Source organism: Conger conger, chromosome 4 (genome assembly GCF_963514075.1).
Source record: "Conger conger chromosome 4, fConCon1.1, whole genome shotgun sequence".
NCBI lineage: Eukaryota > Metazoa > Chordata > Actinopteri > Anguilliformes > Congridae > Conger > Conger conger.
In genome coordinates this window covers 71266148-71290466 of record NC_083763.1, presented here as the reverse complement: position 1 = coordinate 71290466, position 24319 = coordinate 71266148, and the positions used below count along the sequence as shown (strand labels likewise).

Here is a 24319-nt window from a genome sequence, read left to right as displayed (position 1 = left end):
ACCTAGCCAACTAAAAATACCGATACACAAAGCAAGTCACAGAGACAACAATTAAGGTTCACAGGGAGGTAGGGAGGGATGGGGAGAGGTGCTGCTTGAAGAGGTGTGTCTTCAGCTTGCGCTTGAAGGTGGGGAGAGATTCTATAGTTACGGGAGTAAAGGTTACTTCGATCACTCCTTTCAAAGATAGTAATGTTAAAGGCGTAGGAGACAATAAACATAGGTTACTGATCTCCAAAACATACAGTATACATTCTTTTTCACATGCCTAAATTAAAGTATAATAATGTTGGAAAGCAATTTGTTTTTTATGTTGCATTGATGGTGCAGTGGGTAGCACTGCCGCCTCACAGCAAGGAGGTCCTGGGTTCAAATCCCCGTCGGCCGGGGCCTCTCTGTGTGGAGTTTGCATGTTCTCCCTGTGTCTGCGTGGGTTTCCTCTGGGTACTCCGGTTTCCTCCCACAGTCCAAAGACATGCAGGTTAGGCTGATTGGAGAGTCTAAATTGCCCATAGGTATGAGTGTGTGAGTGAATGGTGTGTGTGCCCTGCGATGGACTGTATTCCTGCCTTTCGCCAAATGTATGCTGGGATAGGCTCCAGCCCACCTGCAACCCTGTTCAGGACAAGCAGGTTAAGATAATGGATGGATGGAGTAATTATTTAACTAAAGGGGGGTCACTCGTTAATAAGGGCCAGGCATTTCCTCAGAGGATAGTATGATAGCTGATGAATGTTTTTATGAATGAGGATGATCTCTCCTTTGTATGAACCAGTTTATTAAATTTTTTTACATTATATATTTCAAATCTCACTTCCTACACTTGTTGGCTATCTATGTAGTCTAAATATTTTTCAAAGAGAGCCGTTTTGAAAGTCTGGATATAGAAAGAAGGCACCGGAAAACTCAGACATAAACACTGTACAGGTCGGCCAAGGAAGACAATCACGTTTCATAACAGCCAAACCCACATCACCAGTAGGGGTGAAAATATGACACGCCACCATACACGGTAGACTTATAAAGAGAGCAGAATTAGGCAGGCTACACTGTGATATGCAAACCTCTCATCAGCAGCAAGGGGGGCGGCCTATGGCTTAGTGGTTAAGGTACATGACTGGGACACACAAGGTTGGTGGTTCTAATCCCAGTGTAGCCACAATAAGATCTGCACAGCCGTTGGGCCCTTAACCCTGCATTGCTCCAGGGGAGGATTGTCTCCTGCTTAGTCTAATCAACTGTACGTCACTCTGGATAAGAGCATCTGCCAAATGCCAATAATGTAATGTAATGTAATGTAATGTAATGAAATGAATCGATTATAATTCACCGAAAAATACAGAGACAAGCCAGAATAGGACAGATCAGACTAAGCAGGAGACAATCCTCCCCTGGAGCAATGCAGGGTTAAGGGCCTTGCACAAGGGCCTTGCTCAAGGGCCCAACGTGCAGATCTTATTGTGGCTACACCAGGATTAGAACCACCAACCTTGCGTGTCCCAGTCATTTTACCTTAACCACTAAGTGGACGGGTACCTTAAATGCAATGTAATGTAATGAAACACAAGCGCTAGCATTATTGACACCAATAATACAGCAGTGATACCACAAACGAAGAGACACTGAGACGAAATAAATGAACACGAAACAGGCGCAAAGAATAGACAAGCCGCACTGAGAACAAACAGGAACTGAGGGGAACCAGCGGCTTCTGGTGATGAGGAGCAGGAACCGTGAGTAAACTGCGTCAGAGATTAATGTGTAATTGAAATTTGAAATGAATCAATTAATTTCATTCAATTGGTCAAAAAGCAGCAACAACTTAAGTTAAAGAAATAATAATGAGTGGTGAAGAAATAACATTAATGTTTTGTTAAAGAAAAACAAATCCCCAACTGAATGTTCTCGGAGGTCCGCAGAGCCCGGTTCAGTACGGCAGGATGACATCACCCATCAAGGATGCTGGCTAGTCCCAATATAAAAGTTTTGACAAGCACAGCACCGCTTGAGCCAAAGATCCAGCGCGTGCCTCACTCCGATTGTGTAGAATCAATAGAGTGTGCATTTGTGCAAAGGCTGCTCAATTCACTAAAACAAAATACCTCACGGTATTTCTAACAGTCTAGCAGAGAGAAAGTTGAAATAAAGCCTAATAAATTGCGTATAACTACATAAACGATCATACATTCACAATAACAACAGTATGTAGCGAATAAAAGCTAGCCTACTGTATAGGGAACTAGCCTACTGTATAGGGAAGGTTTGTGTGGAACCATTGCTTCCCCCCCCCCCCCGTGTACCATTGTAAACTACACAATAATACAGCAATACTAGCGAGCGTAAGTTAAAACAGAGAGAGTCGCGGCTTTAGATAGGCAGTTTCCTTACCTAATTGTACGAGCACGGCATGGAATGAGCCCGACACCTGCTCCGTTCGAGAGTGCAGCGTCAACAGTGCGCGCGCATGACTGAAAACAAAGTGCATTTGTATAAACCGCTGGTGAGAATTAAGAAGAACCGGGCGTAACAGACCGGGTCAGGTGCTGTATGCTCTATATTACATTGCTTGTACGGGGGTTGTACACTTATTCAGAATTGACCGTGACTCTACTCGAGGTAAAAGACAATTGTGACATTTTTTTCGTTTTTATTTCTCCAAGCGTGTTAACACAGTACAATACGTCGAAGATATTTGACTGCCTGTTTAGCACACGGTTGTAAATTGTATACGCTTCCGGTACACGATCATGCGGCTTACCAGCCATTTTAACCGTAACCGTAACATGCCCAACCCATTTTATCGTTACCCATCTTTACATTTCTGTTAACCGTTCATTAAGTCGTATTACACCAGTCCGGGTACTGGAAGATGAGATGTACTCCCACTCTTTGACTGTTTTTAAACCAATTTTATTTCAACATACACAACGTCAGACCTGGCAAATTAACATTCCCAGACCACTGGGTGTGTAAGTATCATCACTTGCAAATGCAAATGAGCTATTATCAAGAAACAAAAATACAAGTCCTGTATATAGATTACTTTGTATGTGTTCTGACCAGACTAAGCCCCCAATTGTCCTGAGCCTTGTCTTTAAAAATACACACAAGGTTGTTCATTACGGGGAGGAAAATTTCCCGAGGAAGAGGATGCTGCGGGACTGGTTGTGCCGGATGAAGAAGAGGAACGGGTGATCGGCGGTGAAGTTCTTATTCGGCGAATCGAAAAGACCGTAGCTTATGTAGTCTGCGTTTGCCACGGCCGCCTCCGTGCCCTCCTCGTTCACCTCCACGAACGACTTGTGCACCACGCCGGACAGGAAGAGCCCGCCCTCCCCGTTCATGCCCGTCAGGTCTGCCCGCGCCCCGTCGAAAACGTCGCGCATGCCCAGACGCTCCAGGGGGGCGTTCAGCTCGTAGTTCTCCTCCAGCTTGAACCTGGGCAGCCGAACTTTGATGTCTGTTCCTCTTTCCATGTTGTTCCTGTCTGTCCATCGGTCAATCTTCTCCAGAGTGAGCTCTTTCTCAAGCTGGTGTGTAGGGAGAGAACCCATTAAGCAAATACAATATACTATAGCAACGTATGGTAAATATATGGAGTATTTTAAACATTTCCTTTATAAATGCATGTATTCATCTTAACATGCCGAGTCAAGTGCGTTGATTTGGAATGTCAGAATCGATTATAATTGATTCAAATATCAATTTCAATAAGAAACTTGAATATGGCAAAATGTGACGAAGTTCATAGTTGCCGCCTCACAGCAAGGATGTCCTGGCTTCGAATCCCGGTCGGCCGGGGATTTTGCATGTTCTCCCCGTGTTCGTGTGGGTTTCCTCCGGGTACTCCGGTTTCCTCCCACAGTCCAAAGACATGCAGGTTAGGCTGATTTGAGAGTCTAAATTGCCCGTGGGTATGAGTGTGTGAGTGAATGGTGTGTGTGCCCTGTGATGGACTGGTGACCTGTCCAGGGTGTATTCCTGCCTTTCGCCCAATGTAGGCTGGGATAGGCTCCAGCCCCCCTGTGACCCTGTTCAGGATAAGCGGGTTAAGATAATGGATGGATGGATGGATAATTTCACCAGCAAAGTTGCTACCTTTTTGAGGGTGCTGCCAAAGATGGATGACTTGGGCAGGAGAATGAACATGCTCAGCTCGTCCTCCTGGTAGGGGAGCTCCACGATCTGCAGTCCGTATTTTCGGATGTAGTTGTAGGGGTACTTGTCCTTCTGGTACATCATCTGTACTGGTTTGCTCTTAGTCTGGTTCCGCAAGAAGAGAAAAAAGAATAAAGTAACTTATCAGATTAATTTATCTGAGCCATTTTATAAAAGAGGCCATTTTAAATAACATTTTTCTCCTCCCTTCCTCCAAGAAGAGGGCCTTTGTGTAGGCAAGTCTGGTTCACGCTTCCTTTTGGAATTTATGTTATGTTATGTTAACCAGCTGTGTAATAAAATGGCAGCTTCCTCTCCCAGTTTCTCTCCAAACTTCCGACTGAGTGTTTCAGCACTTCCTATTGTCTTCTTTCCATGTTATTTTGTCAGTCGGTCCCCCAGAACCACACTGCTTTGTTTGGTTCCATGTTTAGCACCCTCCTGATGAGCACTCCACGTACATGCAGCCAGGATGGGCGATGTAGGCTCACTGTGTTCCTGCCCTCACCATGTCAACTGACTTCAGCCATTTCAACAACTCTACGAGTTGCCGAACACGCTCGCAGTCACACATCAGATTGCTCATTCCGCGCGTGAGGACGGAATATGGAAAGACTGCTTTTTCTCACTATGCTCCGGACAAGTGGAATAGGCTCCAGGACACTGTAAAATTGGATCATTTTGTTTCTCTAGACTCTTTTAGAGTGCTCCTCGTGGGTACCATGACTGAGAACTGCTCGTGTTTTACCTGATTTTTAGTGTCTTATCACTTATTATCTGTTTTTTATAACTTGTTTTTTGTCTGCTCTTATCTTGTCTGTTGCAACCTGTATCTTTTATATTATGTTTTTTGTAAACAGGGCACCCTTGAAAATGAGAGCTTGCTCTCAAGGGACTTCCCTGTATAAATAAAGGTCAAAAAAAAAAATAATAATAATAATAAAATTTCCATACAGAACATATGAGAATATGAACACATATCATGAGCATTAGGTGCTCATCCTAAACGATCACTTCCAAAAACACGTCCCACTGCCCATAGACAATTTAATAATTTATTTTTTTTATCCATAATGTGCCTGCTTTGTTTACTGTGACTCTCCATAGTCCTATATTTTAGCAGAGGCATTTGCAAGGAAACTCACAAGACTGATTTTAAAGGACATCTCTCTGGTCCGGTTTCCATCAAACCTGTGCATCCAGCTCCCTTTGAAGTAGATGGCATTCACAAGAACCAGTCTTGTCATGGCAGAAACCGTTCCTGGGATAAGAAGGTCTTTGATTTTACCTGCAGGGGCGACACAAAGAAGCTGAAGACATTTAAATACAGAGCATACACTAGATTTAACCCTTGTGTTGGCCTGCATGCCCTTCATTCAAAATATATTTGAAAAATAAAAATTCAATTAAGCTGCTTTATTTTAAGGGTTTAGTGAAGGTGGGTCATTTTAGGACAAGGGGAGTATACAGAATGTTAAGACTACACAAGGGTTAAGGACCGGTCCTGCCAGATGTGATCAATGTTTCTCAGTCTGTTCTGGTCTCTTACTTTCAGTCTGCTCCTCCACCCATTGGTTAATCTGTTTCCGTGACTCCTCTGCAGCACCAATGAAATCCAAGGGCATCAGATCTGCACTGTAGAACTTCTGTGTGTTTTCTAGGAACTTCTAAAACAGGGTTCCAGATTCTATCAGTCTCCAACAGGTACAGTAAATGAGAACAGCGAGTGGAGAGTGGAACTAGACCTCACCGGGAGGAAGTTGAAAGTCTTTTCTCCACAGAGACGGTTGGCGATTTTCAGGAGATACGAGGCAGCAGGCTTGTTTACTCCAGAACAGAGAGCCTGGAAATCTGAGTGAACGTCCATGGTTTCACTGAAACGAAGAACCTGAGAGGGAGGGAGGGAAGAGACGGGGAGAAGGGTGGCCATTTTAGTTACATTGAGCTCAAGTGGCAGATGGCGGTAGCCCCCAACAAAAAACATCACACAACTCCTCTTGTGAATCTAGTACACTATGAAAAAAAAAAACCTATGAAACGCAATGTTTTCTTCTGTATCCTTTCCTGTTGACCAGTTTGGTTGGCCAGTTCCTTTCCTGTTGGCCAGTTTGGTTGGCCAGTTCGAACCAGGTTAGATGCTGAGGTGGGTGCGTATGACTGCAGTTGCATAAAAAAAAAAGACTATACTTGCACAACATTAAAGGTCACATTCTTTGTGACAATTATGAAAATTGACCTACGGACCTCAACTAGAAAAACGTGGTCATTGCTGTACGGACAACGGCACTTACGTAAGAACAATAAACAGCTTACATAGCCAAACAAACCTAGAACAAATTGAGAACTATTGAGAACTGAAGAAAACAATCAACTACCAATCAGTTAAGGATTAAAGGGAGATAGGAAGGAGTGGGGAGAGGTACATCTTGAAAAGGTGCGTCTTCAGTCTGCGCTTGAAGGTGGTCAGTAAGCCGTTAATTACACAATTAACTCACCTCACCTGGTTTCTCAGGTATGAAATGGTTGCTGATATTAAGGTGAAAACGAAGTAGCTACGAAGTAGGCGAGGCCGACAGAAGCGACAGACACACACGGAGAGTACGCTTAAACTGACCAGTGACCATATGGCTCATTAGAGCATGTTCAGTGTCGCCGCCAGCATAAACAGTATCAAACAATAAAATGTAAATGTGCGCCTACCGACATTTTCTCGCGTCCTACCTTTGCCAATTGATCGGCGGTGTTTCCTTTGGCCCCCAGATAGAGCATGGCCAGAGCTGAGGAGATGCTCAGGGGGGAGAAGAAGACGTTTCCACTCGCACTGGTTTCGCTCAAAGTCCGAAAGAGATCCAAGGCGAACGTCGTGTTGGCACTGCTAAGACTGTCCATGGCTGGTTATTCTCTGAAACCCAGAGTTTGCACGTGCAAGAGCTAACCCTGTCAAAAAAACACATGCGATGTAGCCAAATCAAATCATATTTACATTTCTAAACTCAGGTGACATTGACATACACTGTAAAAAAATATATTGTTTAAATTTTAAAAAGTCAGTGTCCCTGCTGCATTCGATTTTTAAGTTATGTGAGTCCAGGTAGCTGATCTCGAAAAAATGGCAAGCTTTAAACTGCTTACAAGCTGAGCACAGAGTGGCTAGGTTCTGCCTGACTGTGCAGAGTTAAGAGTATATTTCTGTAAACAAAGCCATTGCATGTGTATAAACGAAAGAGGAACTGAGAATAAACAGGGATGGGATCATAACAGACCTGTTGACTGCTCTATGCTGTATTTTATATTGCCTATACGGGCTGTGATGAAGACATCCCAATTTGACTGCAGAGAACGTGATAAGAGAGACATAGGCAGCACGGCATACTGTAAATAGAACGTCCATTTGAATTTCCTGTTCTGGTCGCTCGAGGTCACAGTCATGAAAAAAAAAAAAAACGAAGCTCGTAAACTGTCCTGCACTGTTCCAACTGTGTTTTATTGCCATCGCGTTAATCTCTTAGGCTTTACTGTTGTGTCTTGCAACACAACTACATAAAATAATAAAGCACGGAGCAGAGATAAGATTTCATCGTTTACTGGGCGAACTGTAAAAAACATATCACTGCGCAGCATACGTGCATACATTATAGCCGTGTATCAGTGCAACATAAAATAGTTCCGGCTCTTTGCAAGTACATTACATTTACCTGAAACATCTTTGTTATGATGCCTCCATAACTTACACCACATTAAGTATTTATTGAACTTTTTTTATTTTACTTGTTGGTCTTCTGCTGCTGTAGCCTATCGAATTAGATGTTTGACGCATTGTGTGTTCAGAGATTCTCTTCTGCATACGTATTTGCGTTACTGTCACCTTCTGTTCTTCCGTCTGGCCCTTCTCTTCTGATCTCTCTCTCATTAACAACGTGTTTTACCCGCAAACTGCTGCTCAATGGATGTTTTTTGGTAGGAGTTTACAGGTGGGGGGGACTAAGAATAGACCGTGTAAGTGTCAGTGACTTTAATATAATGCTATTTATTCTTTAACTGCTGTCTGAAACAGCTGAAAACACAAAGTGTTCCAGCTTGGCATCCCAGTAAATGAGAGAAGAGCCAGTGTGGTAGCCCAACACTCATGGCTGATAGGTTCAACAGTAAAACCAAACATTCCTTGTGTATTGAAGCATAGCCTGGAAAGTTTGTTTCAGCAAAGATCGAACAGGTGGAACAAACTAAAAATGGGGTTAGTCAGTAGTCAGTACAGACAGATGTTTTCACTGGGAGAAGCAAACTTTCAGAAAGGGGGTAGCCAGTAGCCTTGAATTTTTATGAGCATGCTAAAGCCTTTTTCATATAGATTAACTTTGATGATGTGTTTCCTTTCCTGTCTGGCAAAATAAAATCTCCAGATGTGAGAGTTTCATTTCCCCCTATGACTGTTCTTTGTACTGTGTCAGGAGACATCCCAGCCACTAGGGGATAGGTGTGATGGTCCTTCCCTTACAGTGCAGGGCAGGGAGCAAAACTTGGACTCATCGGGAAGGGTTCCACAAAATGTATCCTCCTTTCCTTCACTTGTCTCCTCCCCCCATACTTCTGGATGGAATACAAGACAGTAGTAGAGGAGAAGAGGATACATTTTTTGAGTATTGGGGCATGCCCCTTCTCAGCCATTGCCTCATTGCCTCATGCACTATTAGTCATCCTTACAGGAATGGTATTAATCGCCGATGGTGGGGTTCTGTCCCCTGGAGACAGACTGGCTCGATGCTCAAGATCCCCTCAAATTCCTGTTATGTAACAGGCTTGTTTAGGCTGGCCTCCACCGGGTCTCCAGCTGGTACAAGACAATGAGTGATCCGTCTGAGAGACGTTTGAACGTTTTTTTTTTTTCTATCTATCCTTCCTTGAAGCCAGCTGCGATGAGAACATTCTGCCCCCCCCCCCCCCGCCAAAGACGATGTGTTCACTGGTGCCTTCCCAAAAAGAGAGGGGATACAGACAGAGCCGGCCAAAGCAGGACTCTGGGAGAAGAACTGCCCTTTCCTCACAAAGCCGTGGAAATGGACACCTGGTCCGACCCGCGACCGTCACCACTGTGGATTATTCACTTCCACAACATTTCAAGGGATGTCAGTTAGGAGCGAAGCAAGGGGCGGCAGGTTCTGAATACGCCCCATCGTTAAAAAAAAATATTCGACACCCAGTAAGCCAGGCATCTTGGTTTAACGACTCAACTTGTTTATTGGTGTAGTAAGGCTGCTATGTTTACTGTATGATTTGAGGCCTCCTGTTGAGGGATGAACACTGAACCCGGGCTCCCTGGGACAGGAAGTGCACCCCAGCACCTGGGCCATACCCGCCCTGCTTGACAGGTTTCCAACACTGTCCCTGATGTTGTTTTTTCGGGACACCAGGCCACCCTGTCCCTTGTCACTCCGCAGTGCCACTCACCTGGCCCTCATCATCATGTTGAAATTTCTATTTTTGGGATGGTTGGCTTCTTCCTTCCCTTCACGCACTCCCCCCTCCCCATCCCCGTGCCCCATTTGCCCCTTACGGCAGTCCAAAACAAACAAGAGTAAAGCTTGCGGCACAATCCCAGGGCAGCTGCCCAGATGAGCTAGCCGTAATGAGTTGGCTGCAATGAGCGGACCGCTGGAGCCCTCCTCATCGGGACCTTTGGTGGGAGGGGGCCGGCGTGGGCGGGGCCGGCGCCTCCTGCGGAGACTCTGTCGGGGCCTCGCTTGGGGGGCTCCCGGTGGCGTGCGAAAAATAAGTGCCGTCTGAAGACCGAGTGGAGGCGGGAGGGGCGCCGTGTCTGACACATGACGTCCCATCGTTGTGTTCCCGTCCCGAAAGCACAACAAAGCGAGCGACAGTATTCCTGTGCTTTGGAGCAGCTGGTTGGCAGTGACATGATAATCTACTTTAATTCCCTGCATTCCCCGCGATGAGTCACCATGAAAGTGCTTCACGAGAAACTTGGGTGAATCACACTGAGGCTACCGGCATCCATAGTCCGACGTTACCGTTACCCCTCGCCACATAAGCCCTATATTAGGCTACAGACCCTCGTTCGTCTCTCCTTTTAATCCGTTAAGGTGTAAGATCACAAATACATCACTAGAATATTATTAACTGAACATTCAAACTTCTGATGTAACAATTGCTGCTGGTAATAAAAACCCATGGAGTTCTCCTACACCAACTTAAGTTACAATTTTGAAAAGACAAACATTCCAAAAAAACCTACTCTGCAAGTGGTTGTTTCCATCGAGGTAGATTCTGTCGTTTTCACACAGAGTAAGCACTCTGGGTTAGAAAAACAATAGAACAATGCTGCCGTCATCTCTGACGGGCAATGTCCTGGTGAATAGCCCTTTCTCTGGGTGACCAGTTGGAAAGGTCTCAAGAAGCACAGAGATCGGCTTAAACATACAGGCTTAAACACCCAACCTAAGTTTAACACCACAGAGGAAGCTGACTGTTCATGTAGCAAGGTGCTGGGATCAAGGACCAGTTTTGTCTTTTAGCCCATACAGGATACCCTATTCGGATACATACAGGGGAACAACATCCTTGATAATAACTCCTCCTCTCAGACATTTTGTGGGTCTCTATAAGAAGATGGGTTGGATGGTTGTCATGGGGAGAAAATGGGACCTCCACACATTTAGATGTGCTCCTCTTGCACTGGCATCCCATGAGATGTGCTCTTCAGGCTTCAAGGTGGCCCCCCTGACCTCTGCCGGGACATTACACCTGACCTCTGCCGGGACATTACACCTGACCTCTGCTGGGACATTACACCTGACCTCTGCCGGGACATCACCTGCACACATTACATTATTACATTATTGGCATTTGGCCGACGCTCTTATCCAGAGTGATGTACAGTTGATTAGCCTAAGCAGGAGACAATCCTCCCCTGGAGCAATTCAGGGTTAAGGGCCTTGCTCAGGGGCTGTGCGGATCTTATTGTGGCTACACCGGGGATTAGAACCACCGACCTTGCGTGTCCTAGTCATTTACCTTAACCGCTGCGCTACAGGCTGCCCGTATGCCTGCCATCAAACATCCATGGGTTTCTGTTCAGCACAGGCTTTCTGTACCAACCTCGGAGTAAATCACTAAAATGACTGGCGCAATCAGAGCTAATTAGGTAGACAATGAGAGGTTGATATGCAAGTTGGGATGAATATGACTGTTGCAGTGGGGATAGTGAAGGAGAATGAGAAGAATCAGGTTCGTGACCAGACAGACACTGCCATCAACGGAAGACATTTGTCACAGCTCTGGGGCTGGGGTTGGGGTTTCACCAACACAGATTAAGCTTAGTCCTGAACTAAATTGAGTTTTGTGTGTAGAATCTCCATTCCTAGAATTAGGCTTAATCTGTGTATGTGAAACTAGCCCCTGACCTCCCTGGTGTAAAATCCATCTACCAGCTACCAGCTCTTTCAAAACATAGCTTGAGCTGGTGAAACCATGTTGAGTATGGGGCTGGTCTGATCTGGTTAACCAACTACCAGCTGTTTCAAAACATTTGAGTTTTTTTCAGCAGTTGGTGAATTTCCACAGGAACGGAGGACAGCACCGGGGATCCTCAACAAGGGTCACGCTATCTGATGACGGGATCAGAACTATATCAGAATGGAAGAAGAGACGGTTAGTTGAAGGAGCGGGGGAGGGGGGGGGTGGGGGGTGGATGGGGTTTGGGAGGCAGGGGCGTTGGGTAGGGAGGGTTACTGAGGCAGCCGGTGACCGCCGGGCTCAAGGCGGTCTGCGTGAGCAATGACGGAGACGCCTGATTGGTGGATGTTCCCCATGAGGGTTCCCCCTGAGGGCCAGCTGCTGTCACTGATCATTCCCCATTGGGTGAGGCTGTCACCAGGGGAATCGGGGCAGTTTTGCCTGGCGATAACCAACGTGTATTACGGAGGGGTCGGCTTCCAAATACATATCCCATGACGCCGTCCCCCCCCCCCAACAAGTAAATCGGAATCTCCGAATGCCCTCTGAATGGATCCGAAGTAGTTTTCTTCTTTTACGCACCGACAGCATCATTAAAGACAGACACCCCCCCCCCCCCCCCCCATTCTAACACCCGCTTCCATGACGACCACAGTCTTCCATTTAGAAGGGAGCGACCAGAGTGTCCCCTTTCATCACACCGCAGTGCATTTTTTTTACACTTCAGCGTATGCTCTCACGCCTTGGATCCTGCCGTATGTCTGCGACGGGACCATCGCGGGGGGTTTTCAGAGCGAGTCCGTTATCGGGGACACTTGACTCCTGCGAGTAAGGAAACCCCAGCAGTGTCACCAGAGTGACTTACCCTGTTTATAATTTTCACAGCTGGACAGTTTATGAAGCTCAAGGGTGCGACAAGGGTACCCTACCCACCCCAATTGAGCGAAAGAGTTGCTATGGTGAAGTGCAGCAGGGCATATCACGCCAGGCATACCTCTTGCCAACACTCTGGCCAATGGTGTGCCACCGTGAGGAATTCCAGGTCACAGCAACCAATTGCATGAGCAGCATTTGGATCAGGGCCATTTATGTGATGACTATGACAGAGGCTACCGCTTTAGTAAAACACAACCACTTCTGAAAACATTGTCTCATTCGGAACGATTTTACACCCCTTCTGTTTCTGAGGGTGTTGATTCTGGTGTAGAGGAAGCTGCTAAAACCTGCAGGGCTTGAATGGTCCAGTCCTGATCCGGATGGACCACGTTGGGCCTCGCACAAAGTCCTGTGTCCCTGGCTTGGTAAATTGGCCTACACCAGGGCAGCTCAACCCTGATCCTGGAGATCCTCTGTCCTCCAACTGTAATAAACCACACCTTATTCCACAGCAGGGGATCTATTTGAGCTGCTAATTATCAGAATCAGGCATGCCAAATAAGGGTTGCAATTACAACCCACAGGACGTAGGACGTAGTAGATCCCCTGGAAGATGGTTGAGCAGCCCTTGACCTACAAGGTTTGCTGTTAAGACGTGGTGATCAGGGAACAAACATCAAGGAAGTGATCTCCCTGTTGACACGATGGTTTTATGTCAGAGACCGAGAATCTGCTGAATGGGACATGCCTGCCCCTCTCCCAAATTAAAAATACTCCAAAACTGGAAGGCTTTTCCAGAGCATGTAAAGCAGAAATATCTGCACAATTAAAATATGGAAAGACTGTGACCACCTGTGGTGGAGACTTCAATCAACCTGAATAAAACTGGTGTCTGCAAATAGACCTGAAGAGAATGACTTTCAACATTTACTAAAAACTTTTAATAGTAATTTCCAAAGCACACTATTCACCAAACTGGAAAGCAACACTCAACATATAGCTACATTGCAGTAAAAAAGAAAAAAGAAAAAAATCCACCTACTTTAAAATGATTTGATACAGTTCCTCTGTCATAATTTCAGTAAACTGGTTGCTTAATATCATTTTTAAGGTGTTTAAAGGCTGATGTAACAATCACTACTGGAAATTGAGAGCAATGGACTTCTAGAAAACTCTAAGTCAGTGTTCTAGAACTCTCAACTCCCGGCAGTTAAAGTGGTTTTCTTTCAGTTATCCAGTTATGCGATGCCAGTGAAGGCACGGCAGGGACCTTGAATGAACCCTAGTCGCATGTGGGAGACGGTGATGGGGGTGGGGGGGGGAGTACGATCTGGTACCTGAGCAGAACTGTTCCAAACAGGTGGCCTGACGACCGTGTTTTTCCGTCCTGCCTTAGTTTGATCTGTGTTCAACTTGGCTGATCTCTCACAGCTTTTGAAGAAGTGTTTATGCCTTGTGTCAGTCAGTACAGGAACAGGATTTTTTTTTATACTAAAGACGCGAACACCATCTGCAGTAGGATCAGATACATGCTTGGCAGGGGCTGCATTTCACACATGCATATAAAATAGCTCTCGGCGATCCTACTTGTTAAGGGGGGGGGGGTCGATCGGAACCAATTGCAGACTCAGGGATGTAGTAAATCATGGTCATACACGGAAACAGGTCAGATAACGGCAGTCAGGGCAATTCAGGCAAGGCAGTAGAAGAGTCGAGTACAAGCAATGGGTCTGAGTCCAAGCAAACAGGGTACAGAAGTTCAGGCAGGGTGAAGTCACAGGACAGGCGGAGGTCGAAGCCAGGTCGTAAATCCACAGGGTGCAGGCGAACCGGAGGGCAGAAGGGCAAGAGGTTCTGGAGCAGGGCTAGGACGGAGAAGCAAGCAGGTGACGGGAACAGATCAGGAGCTGGCAGGGTGTCAGGAACTGGGAAAAACAGAGGCTGTGAAACCGGGACGCGCCCACAAAAGGCACGTTACAAGACAAACGAGCACGGAAAGAAAGAAACAGGCAGGCTCATATGCCACACTAATGACTAGACAACGAACGAGAAGCAGGTGAGACGTACACGTGAGGAAATGCATATCAGGTGAGGGGGAGGATACCGGGAGATAGAGAACACATGGAAGTGGGGAAACAGGGAAATGAACTGAGACTCAGGGGCAAGCAAAACAAGAAACAGAACATGGGACTAGAAAGAGAACAGGGAAATTAGGAGGTAACAAGACTATGGGAAAGAGACACGGAACCTGACACCCACAAGGAAGGCCTCGCTGGCAATTTACTTTGCAAGCCGCATCAACAATCAGCTAAATACAAAATAGAAAATTAGTATAAAAATAATTTTATTTTGGGTTTCACAAAAGGGAGAGGCTGCAAAGTGTGATTGCTGACATTTTCATTTCATTATGAGGTGCTCTGGTGTTTTTCTATAGTGCGTTGCTATCCTACAGCACAGTGGAAACATTAAGGCACTCAAAACCCATATTCTGACAGATCCATATTCTGCCACCATTATGCCTCCTGCCCAGATCTGTGTCCTCTGAGCACTGGCAACAGGCCTCCATTTTCTCAAACCTAATGGCCACTGTGAAGGACATAATGTGATTAAAACTGATGTCTGACCGTTGCCAGGGGACCAAACTGCACTCCTCTGCCAGAACATCCTCGACCCATCACTGGAGAAATCATAACATGTCCTTCTATGGTTCTGAGCAAATACCCTGGCAAGTAACTGCATTTCCTGGAGGAGGGGGTGGATACAGTTTAGTCTGTCACAACCCCCCCCCCCCCCCCCCCCCCCCCCCTCTGTCTGGCTTCCTGTTATTAGCAGTGTTCTCCACACTCATTTGTCATTGCAGTAAATTTACCTTTGTGTATATACCCGTATGTCTTTGTCTATTCCTTGCCAGATTGTAATGTGTTCAACTCATTCCTCCCGCCGTTTTCCTGACTGTCCGTTCCGTGCATCGACCTGTTTTGTGTACCCCTACCTTTGCTTTTTGCCTTCTGTCTTGGCTTTAATCTGTTGTTGCCCAACTCTGGTTGAACTTTTGGTAATTGATTTCTGGATTACCCTCTGTACCTTTGCCTTATCAGACTGCCTTTTTGTGTTTGGACTCTCGCTTGTGACATTGACCACGCCCGATTTCTGTCTGCCAGCGATTGACCCCCCTGCCTGTTTGATCTGCCCTGAACTGAATAAACATATTTATTCTGCATACTTTCTAGTTATGATTGGTTCATCTATCCTGACACACGGAGACATTGACACGGAGTCCTCAGCCCCGGACCCAAGCTTCCAGGGATCAGCAAAGGGGAAAAATCCTGGATCAGAAAGTAAAAAGTCCTCCCCAGTATTTTCTTACAATCACCTGGATTTGCTAATTGGCCCATTTCTTCAGTCAGATAAGTGAAATCAGCCGGCGGAGTTCATGGGTGGGAGGCAGATGACTTTTACTTTCTGACTTCTACGTTTTCTACCTCTGGGGCTCAGTGATCCCACTGTCACTGACCTGCACACCATACCCTGCCCAAAGCTCTGCCTGTCCCATGCAAAGGTCTTTTGTTAATCGATCAATCAATATTGTTACATTATAGCCAATTATCTTTGCAGCCAAAATGAAGAAAGTGAAAGTTCCTCATACAGTATATTTGGATCATAGCCCACTGGCTTTTGTGCACTTAAGGTTTCTGTGTACATATAATAATGCAATGCAATAATAATGCAAAAAACAAAAAAGAAACAAAGCAGTAAATTCATATGCAAAAGGTTTGTAAAAAAACATACAAAAACACAAGAAAATATAAAATACATATGTCATAGGCTATATAATGTCACATGAGTTCACAAAAAGTTTTTATTTTTAAACATTTAAGACATTTCACAATCGTTTCTATAAAAGCGGCTATAATCATAAAAATGTTTTTCAAATGTTTCCTATATGTTTCATTTAGTAAAACACAGTAAATAACCCACCTCCCACCTCTGCCGGAAGGTCCCGGAGTCACCCGGGTTTCAGCACCCATCAGTAATGTGCACCAAAGGCAAAATTTATAAATGCGTATTATCTTAATTCGTATAATCGCGAATTACGGAACCAAAAAGTAAGAATTCAAGGGTGGGACGCGTCGAGATATATGGGATGTCTGTGACGTATATGGATTCTTTAAGCCTTTTGCATATGGGAAAACAACATCTTTTGAAATATACATTGTTCGTAATGCTGAACAAGTGAGCGCTGCTTCAGTACAAACATAGCTCCTCGGATTTCGACGGATGCCTCGGTGAAACGCGAGGCTATAAACGAAGGCTGACTAACGGTCCCCAGAGCTGGCTTAATGAGAAGTGTCAAATTCATAATTAGGGAGCTCTATGTTCTCTCTCTCCCCTGGCGCCAAAAAAAGTTAAATAAAATACCCCACGGGTAGCTCTGAAGAGGCTGTCAAAGCACGCGATGGCAACACATACAACAAATCTAATTACTCCCCCATATCATACGCAACGGGATGCGTTCTTCACGAATACCACACAGCGCTCACTTACTGCTGCAACGAGAAGCGGATACTATAAGTACCGTATAAATCGACCTCGGTCTAGATACTCACGGAGAGACGAATTTGGACAAGTATGCACGAAAGGAAGGGGCTCCACCGTGCTCCGACTCCAGCTGTCCTCCTCGTATCTGCTAATGAAACGCAGCTCAAAATCTTTCCTCCTGCTCGTCTTCGGAGGGCAGTTTCCGTTACCAAGGTGATCGCCCTGTAAAATCTCATTCTTCACAAGGGTGACAGATGTAGATGATGATGATGATGATGATGATGATGATGATGATGATTATTATTATTACATAATTAGTATATTATAATAATAACCATGCATTATTATTATTATTATTATTATTATTATTATTATTATTATTATTATTATTACTACATAAAAGGTATCAGGAGGAGGGACATACATGCTGCAGAAGGGTCTTTCTAAAGGCAATGGCACGTGCAGTACATGGACGAATTTCAGGCTGTTCAGTGTTCACTGAAAGTTTGGAAACACATCTTCCATTTAACGTGCAGATGTACAATGTAGGTCTGCAGGTTTCGTACAGTGCTGCATTTCCTGGGGGTCTGCGTGGGAGCTATTTGGGAATAAAACACGGGGGGGAGGGGGGGGGGGGGGGGGGGGTCCAGTGGTCTGGAATTGACCCATCCAGGCCGTGTCGGTGCTGACAGCCCCAGGGCAGTACATCACCCAGGGACGGTGTCAGCTAGCAGTCCTGAAAAGCAAACGTTCCCAGTGGGCTGGAGGCACATGGTTGGCATTTATATAGCGCCTTTATCCAAAGCACTGTACAATTGATGCTTCTCATTCACCCATTCATACACTCACACACCAACACCAACGGCGATTGGCTGCCATGCAAGGCGCCGGCCAGCTCGTCAGGAGCATTCGGGGGTTAGGTGTCTTGCTCAGGGACACTTCAACACAGCCCGGGCAGGGGATCGAACCGGCAACCCTCCGACTACCAGACTGCTCTTACTGCCTGAGCCATGTCGCCCCATAGGAGGAGGCACCTGCTTCAAGGGAAAGGAGAGAGAAGTGTGTGAATCTGAAGAGTTTTCAATCGCTCGTACTGCGGCCGGCAATCAATCACAGGAGTTGACTACACAGTTAATTCACTCTCACCTTGTTTTCTTGATTATAGTTGGCGGTGGTGTGGCAACATCGGAGTGGGAATAGTATGTGTCGGTGGGGTAAGTGTCCTTTGTTTTTGTTTTTTTGCTCGAGCTCCTGCCCCTTAAAATGTCTGATATTAAGGTAAAAAAATTAAAACCAGCAGACCCTGCGGCTCTCCAGCATCAGGCTTTCCGACCCTTACCGTCGTAGAACCTGTAGCAGGGTAGGGGTCAGAAACCCTGGTCATGGTCTGCTGGCTTTTGTTTCCACCTTTAAAATCAGCAACCGATTTGGGAATTTCTACTGTACCCTGAAACCCAGAACACTGGCACCATGACAGGTAAGCCCGTGCCAACAGCTGAGAGAGAGAGAGGGACACTGAGAGACGGAAAGAGAGGGAGAGAGAGAGAGAGGGACACTGAGAGACGGAAAGAGAGGGAGAGAGAGAGCGAGAAGCCAGCAGCACAGTGATGCATCTGCCAATGAATATCCAGCTGGTCTATAAATCACATCCATGATTAGACCCGGGTGCACCAGCCCCTGCCATGTCAACCCCTGCCCCCCCACCCCCCACCCCACCCCGCCACCGCCACCATCACCCCGCCCCTCTTTGGAAGACTCACACAGGGACAGCTCTCTGAAATTCCACACGCTCCCTGATAACAAGTTGCCTTCCCTGGGCACTTCCTCAGATCGCCCCAGAGCAGTGCTCAGAGTTACCCCGGCAGCCGACCCACACAGAGGGAGCCATACCACGCCCCCCCCGGACCCAACCTGTACCCTCCCCACAAAAACCCCCCGGCCATCTCTCACAGGACTGATCGACCGCACCGTACCGAGCGCTCTCCAGAACCGGACAACCTAACCCCAACCCAAAACGTCCTGCGGTCTACCTCAGGTAGGACGGACGCACAGACCAACGGAAGGCGGGACAGAGTCCTGGACAGAGATGGGGGGCAAGGAGAAGAAGGTGCTAAGCCTTGCCAACGTGCCCAAATTCGAGGGGTAAGTCTGCCCTGCCCTGACCTTTCCAGGTGATGTGTTCCCCTCTGCTTAATGCGCTGTCCAGACCTTCAGATTTCGGCCACCTTGCCCACTTGGATAGGTGGTAATGTCTCCTGGTGATTTTTTGGATAGTATTAGAAAAGGTGTGCTAGAATTGCGGCAATGGTATATTTCTATGGTTTGCTCCTATGGTATTGGTCTCTATTCTTTCACTGGTTTTTTTCACATCACAGCGAGGCGTCATCCCTCCGAGTGGGCATTACAATCCCCACTGTTGCTCTTAACCCGCTGAAAAGTAGCTTTTTTGGAATGTAAAAAAAAACAAAAACAAACTTGTGTTCAAGGCTTTCAGTTGTCTGTAGCAATGGTCATATCAGCATTACAATGTTCAGATACTGTAAGAGCCCTCTTACCGCATATTTGTGATCTCATACCCTAAAGGTTTAGCTGCTGCACGCTAGCCTTTTCAGCACAGGCAGGTGCTAATAGAAACCAAAATGTCAGGGAAAAGTGAGCATAGAGTTTTAGTTTTTTTTCTCAAACAAAAACAACGGTATGTCTTAGTACCATTTTCCTGCAAAGGGTTCTCATACCCAGGCATGAAGGCAGTATAGCTGGCAGTCGTGTAGTGTTCTGGTGCGTTTCCATAACCACATACACGGATGGACAAAAGATATGCTTCGAATTTTGGCACCTTTTCCCTCCTCAGAATACATAGCACCATGTCAGCTGAAACTGACATCATAATTCACGTTATGTCAGTTTAAGAATAAAACACAATGGACAGTGTCTTGTGTATAATTTGTATCTGGGTATAGCACATTCTATAGTGTATAGTATATTATAGCATATATATATATATATATATATATATATATATATATATATATATATATATATATATATATATATATATATATATAATTTATTTTATTTTTTGAGCTCTGTAATCTGTCTACTGTGTCCTGCATAAAAAATATATTGTCAAAGCACTCTGGGCTGCTTCCATTGCATGAAATGTGCTTTCTAAATAAAGTTTATTACTATTATTATTATTATTATTGTTATTATTATTATTATTATTATTATTATTATTATTATTATTATTATTGTTATTATTATTATTATTATTATTATTATTGTTATTATTATAATTATTATAATTATTATTATTATTATTATTATTATTATTATTATTATTATTATTATTATTATTATTATTATATAGTGTAATTGAAATGATAGAACTGGTAATGTAAACACTTGTAGATTAAAAATCAATCCAGGATTTCAGGAAAAAAGCTGAGCACCAGTGCAAAATATTATCTATTTTCTCAACTTTGAAAGAGTAAATAATCTCAGATGATCAAAAGTAAAAATATAAAATAGGGACCTTATTTTATTTTTATTGTTATTGTCCCATATTTATGTGGTAGGGTGGGGGAATTTGCAGAATGGTCGATTGGGGGTGTATCAGTTTTTGAAGGGGTTTGAGTCAGGGTTTTCTCTTATATTGTAGAATGCTTTAGTCTGAATGCATGCTGTGTTTCTTTCCCTTCTGCATAGATGAATGAAAAGATAGAAAGAAAGAAAGAAAGAAAGTAAAGTGTTTTCTAAAAATCTATGGGTGCTTGAAACACTTGGTAATGTTATCTCCCACTACCTACCACACAAAACAAGGCGTTATTAATTCTTAACTAAATAGTGGTGGCAATCCACAGAGGTGTTGTTTTTGCTACAAACAAAGGGCTCAAGCCAAGCACTGCTTCCGAAACCAGTCTTTCTTATTGACCAAATACTGTATATATCACAACGATGAATTGTAAATGCCAGATTTACAGTAAATTTCAGTGTTCATTTATTAGATAGAAGAAACACTTGCCGCAAAAATACCACGAAGGAAAGAATTCACAGCTGAAAACACTGATAGTCACGTCTGCACAAGCTTTCCACAGGGGCAATAAACAAAGTGGGCCTGGGGGGGGGGGGGGGGGGGTTGGGAGGGGGGGCAAAACTGTTAAAAGGGCTGGAGACGACGGCCTCTCACATTCCCAATCCGCATCTGTTGCTTAGCAGCCACCAAAAATAGTCGCCACATTGTTCTCCGGGGCGAAAGCGGAAAAGAGAAAAAGCATCTTCGGGGGGCTTACAGCCTCCCGCTGCTCCCCCCCGTCACTCTGAGCGATGAGGGGGCTCGTGTTAACGGGGCGGTAATTTCACACCGGCGCGGGGGCCTGTGCATTAGGCAGCTCCCAGGGGGTGCAGCGCCGACCCTGCTCAGAGGCACAGGCAGGGGGGGGCCTAGCGATGCCGAAATGGGACCCGCAGGAGGGGCCTGGGGCCTGACAAAATAGACGTGTGGGTCTTTTGGTATTTGGTTCATCCTTGAGGTGCATCATCATATCCTCCTAAGAACCAGCTTTTCTGTTTTGTCCCCTGTAGGGAACACGAGTCTCTGGTCTCTTAATCTCTAGAATCATATAGTAATCATATAGCAATTCTACAGGGGATATATAAAATTAATATGTTCACCATATATGTCACCCAAGACTTTTTCTTGGTCTCAGGAGGATATTGGTTTTTCTCTGTGTTGGGTACTTCCATACGTACTACCGTAAACTAAAACTACTGTATGTTTGTCGCCTGCGTTTGTTTTCTATGGTGAATCTTCATTCAAAACTGAATTTAGTCAAGGACCAGGCTTCATCTGTGTCTGTGAAACCGAGGCGTAATCTCTTAGAATGTAACTTAAAAAAACAGGCCTATTCTTATGATAGCTGGAAAATTGAGTCTCAAATACTACACCTGTATGAGTTATGAACAGTGCTTGGCAATAAAACATCAATGTACAGTACATTACTGTCAATACATGCAGTTACAATATTTTTAACATATAGAATAGACACTATAGAATAACATATAGAAATCTAATTAAGCAAATTAATTATGCTACACTTACTCACTGATGCTGTAGCTTGCCTTATATAGCCTTCCTTAAATGTTATGCTATTTTTACATGCTCTACTTTGCAAGGTAAAGTGCAAAGGTTGTATATTGTTTCCGTGGGCGATAGCTAGGTGCGTATTTTGAGATCTGCACTTTTGTGAATGTTACGACGCTGCCCAACTGCAGAAGTGCCACTCATAACCGGCCACCAACTGATGTGGGGGGACTGTTGCCACGTTACGGTCCCCAGTGACAAATAACGTCCACAATGCACTGGGCAAACAACGTGGCCTGCGTATCCCACGGTCCTGTGAACACTCAGCCTCTTGTAACCGTTCTGTTGGCTCAGCTAATCAGCAACCACCAATCCCCTTCCCCTTTTCATGATGCTTAAGAAAATAAAGAGGTAATCCCTGGGATTACGCTGTGAGATAGACCATTAAAATGTCTAAAGTGTTTCACAGGGGTACCGACATTAAGGGCTTATCTGCTCAACTGATCTGTCAGTACATCCAAAACAGAAACCATGAGTGAGTCCTCAACAACAACAAAAAAATTCCCTTTCTTTCTTGTCCATTGGTTCATTTGCACGTGTGTTCTTGCTTCCCCCTCGGACTGTAGCCTGGTGGCTTGTATACATGCAGCCCTTTGGAATAACTGGTTGTCGCCTAGTTTCCGATGAGACAGTTTGTAGGGAATCTTAGCCGCCCTCTCGCCTCATAACACCCAACAACCACCTGCCCCTCCCCTACCCAACCACCAGCCTCTATCCAACTGCCAGCCCCTCCCCTACCCCAACCGCCAGACCCTCCCCTCCTTTTGAAGCCTCAAAACACAACAGGTGGTGCTTCAGAATGGGGGCAACCTTGGGATACTGTTTTCCACTGGTATTTTCAGGGGTTTACGATATGATACATTAAAATGAACCTATTTCCTGTTTTCCTGTATCGCATCTTAGTTACAGCACAGTAAGAAATGGCCAGTCAATTGACACTAAACTTCATTGAGGACTGGTGGGTAGCTCACTTGGCACCACGGTTTTGGATCGTATCTTACCCGTTCCAGGGGCGGCACATAATTGGCTTGGTGTCAGTAGGGATGGTAGCTGTGTTCATTGCTCGAGCCAGTCATCCTGGCCATCCGATTGCCTGTGACTTGCTCTCTCTGTACATCGCGTATGATTGGGTCTCCTCCGCCCTGCTCTGTGTGCACATGGCTTGGGGCTGCAGTGTGAGAAGAAGCTGTTTTCTGTGCTTCTCCTCTGTGTTAGGGGCGACATGGCTCAGGCAGTAAGAGCAGTCGTCTGGCAGTCGGAGGGTTGCCGGTTCGATCCCCCGCCCGGGCTGTGCCGAAGTGTCCCTGAGCAAGACACCCAACCCCCAAATGCTCCTGACGAGCTGGTCGGTGCCTTGCGTGGCAGCCAATCGCCATCGGTGTGTGAGTGTGTGTATGAATGGGTGAATGGAGAAGCATCAATTGTACAGCGCTTTGGATAAAGGCGCGATATAAATGGCAACCATTTACCATGTTAGTCGGTGAGCCTTTTGCCAACGGATACTCACTCTGACACTCTTCTTTTCAAACTCACTGCCACGGTTCCGAACACAGGATTCTATTGGTCGTGTCATCACCTACCTGCCTGCCTGCCATTGGGCGGGTGGGTGGGGGTGGGCGGGTGCTGAGGCGGGTGTTAATGGTACATGGCAAATGGTCGGCATTTATATAGTGCCTTTATCCAAAGCGCCGTACAAGCGATGGGCGAAGGCCCACCCTGCAGACATTAGGGGTGTGGCATGTACAGGACAGTATTCTCCATGGCAACAGTATCTTCTAACAAACTGGTAGTTTTAGTAAGCAGAATGTAATATCTGAATCGAAATCAAACCAAACTCAAAAAACACTTATCGCTTGGCAGGACGAGCAGATGCATCAGATATGTGGGTTGCTGTGCTGGCCTGTAGGGCGGCAGCAGAGAGCGTGAGTCTTGTGGAGCTGTTTGGCGTTCTGTAATTCTGCTCTTGCTCATGGGTATCGTCCCTGCAAAAATACAGTATCTGGCTCCAGAAAATGTTTAATGTTCAGTGTTGCATCCACTCTTACAATATATACAGTATGTGGTCACAATTGGACTACATGTTAGAGTGGAATTATTACATTTTGCTGTAGAATAATCTTATCATCATATGGTTAT

General features: G+C 45.4%; 1 protein-coding gene across 6 annotated transcripts; it reads right to left on the bottom strand.

The window, feature by feature from the left end:
- Window positions 1-2894: 2894 nt before the first annotated feature.
- On the bottom strand, window positions 2895-17232 carry LOC133126514 (leukocyte elastase inhibitor-like). Of its 6 annotated transcripts, none has more exons than XM_061238806.1 (7): window positions 17109-17232; window positions 6880-7095; window positions 5909-6046; window positions 5708-5825; window positions 5304-5446; window positions 4099-4263; window positions 2895-3530 (listed from the first exon to the last, which is right to left on the bottom strand). In XM_061238806.1, the coding sequence occupies exons 2-7, from the start codon at window positions 7045-7047 to the stop codon at window positions 3120-3122; spliced, it is 1143 nt and encodes a 380-aa protein (XP_061094790.1). In that variant the 5' UTR covers window positions 7048-7095; window positions 17109-17232; the 3' UTR covers window positions 2895-3119. The 6 variants fall into 6 exon arrangements, with proteins under 6 accessions (XP_061094790.1, XP_061094789.1, XP_061094793.1 ...); XM_061238805.1 differs by lacking the exon at window positions 17109-17232 and adding an exon at window positions 7422-7815; XM_061238809.1 differs by lacking the exons at window positions 6880-7095; window positions 17109-17232 and adding an exon at window positions 6654-6738.
- Between the last annotated feature and the right edge of the window lie 7087 nt (window positions 17233-24319).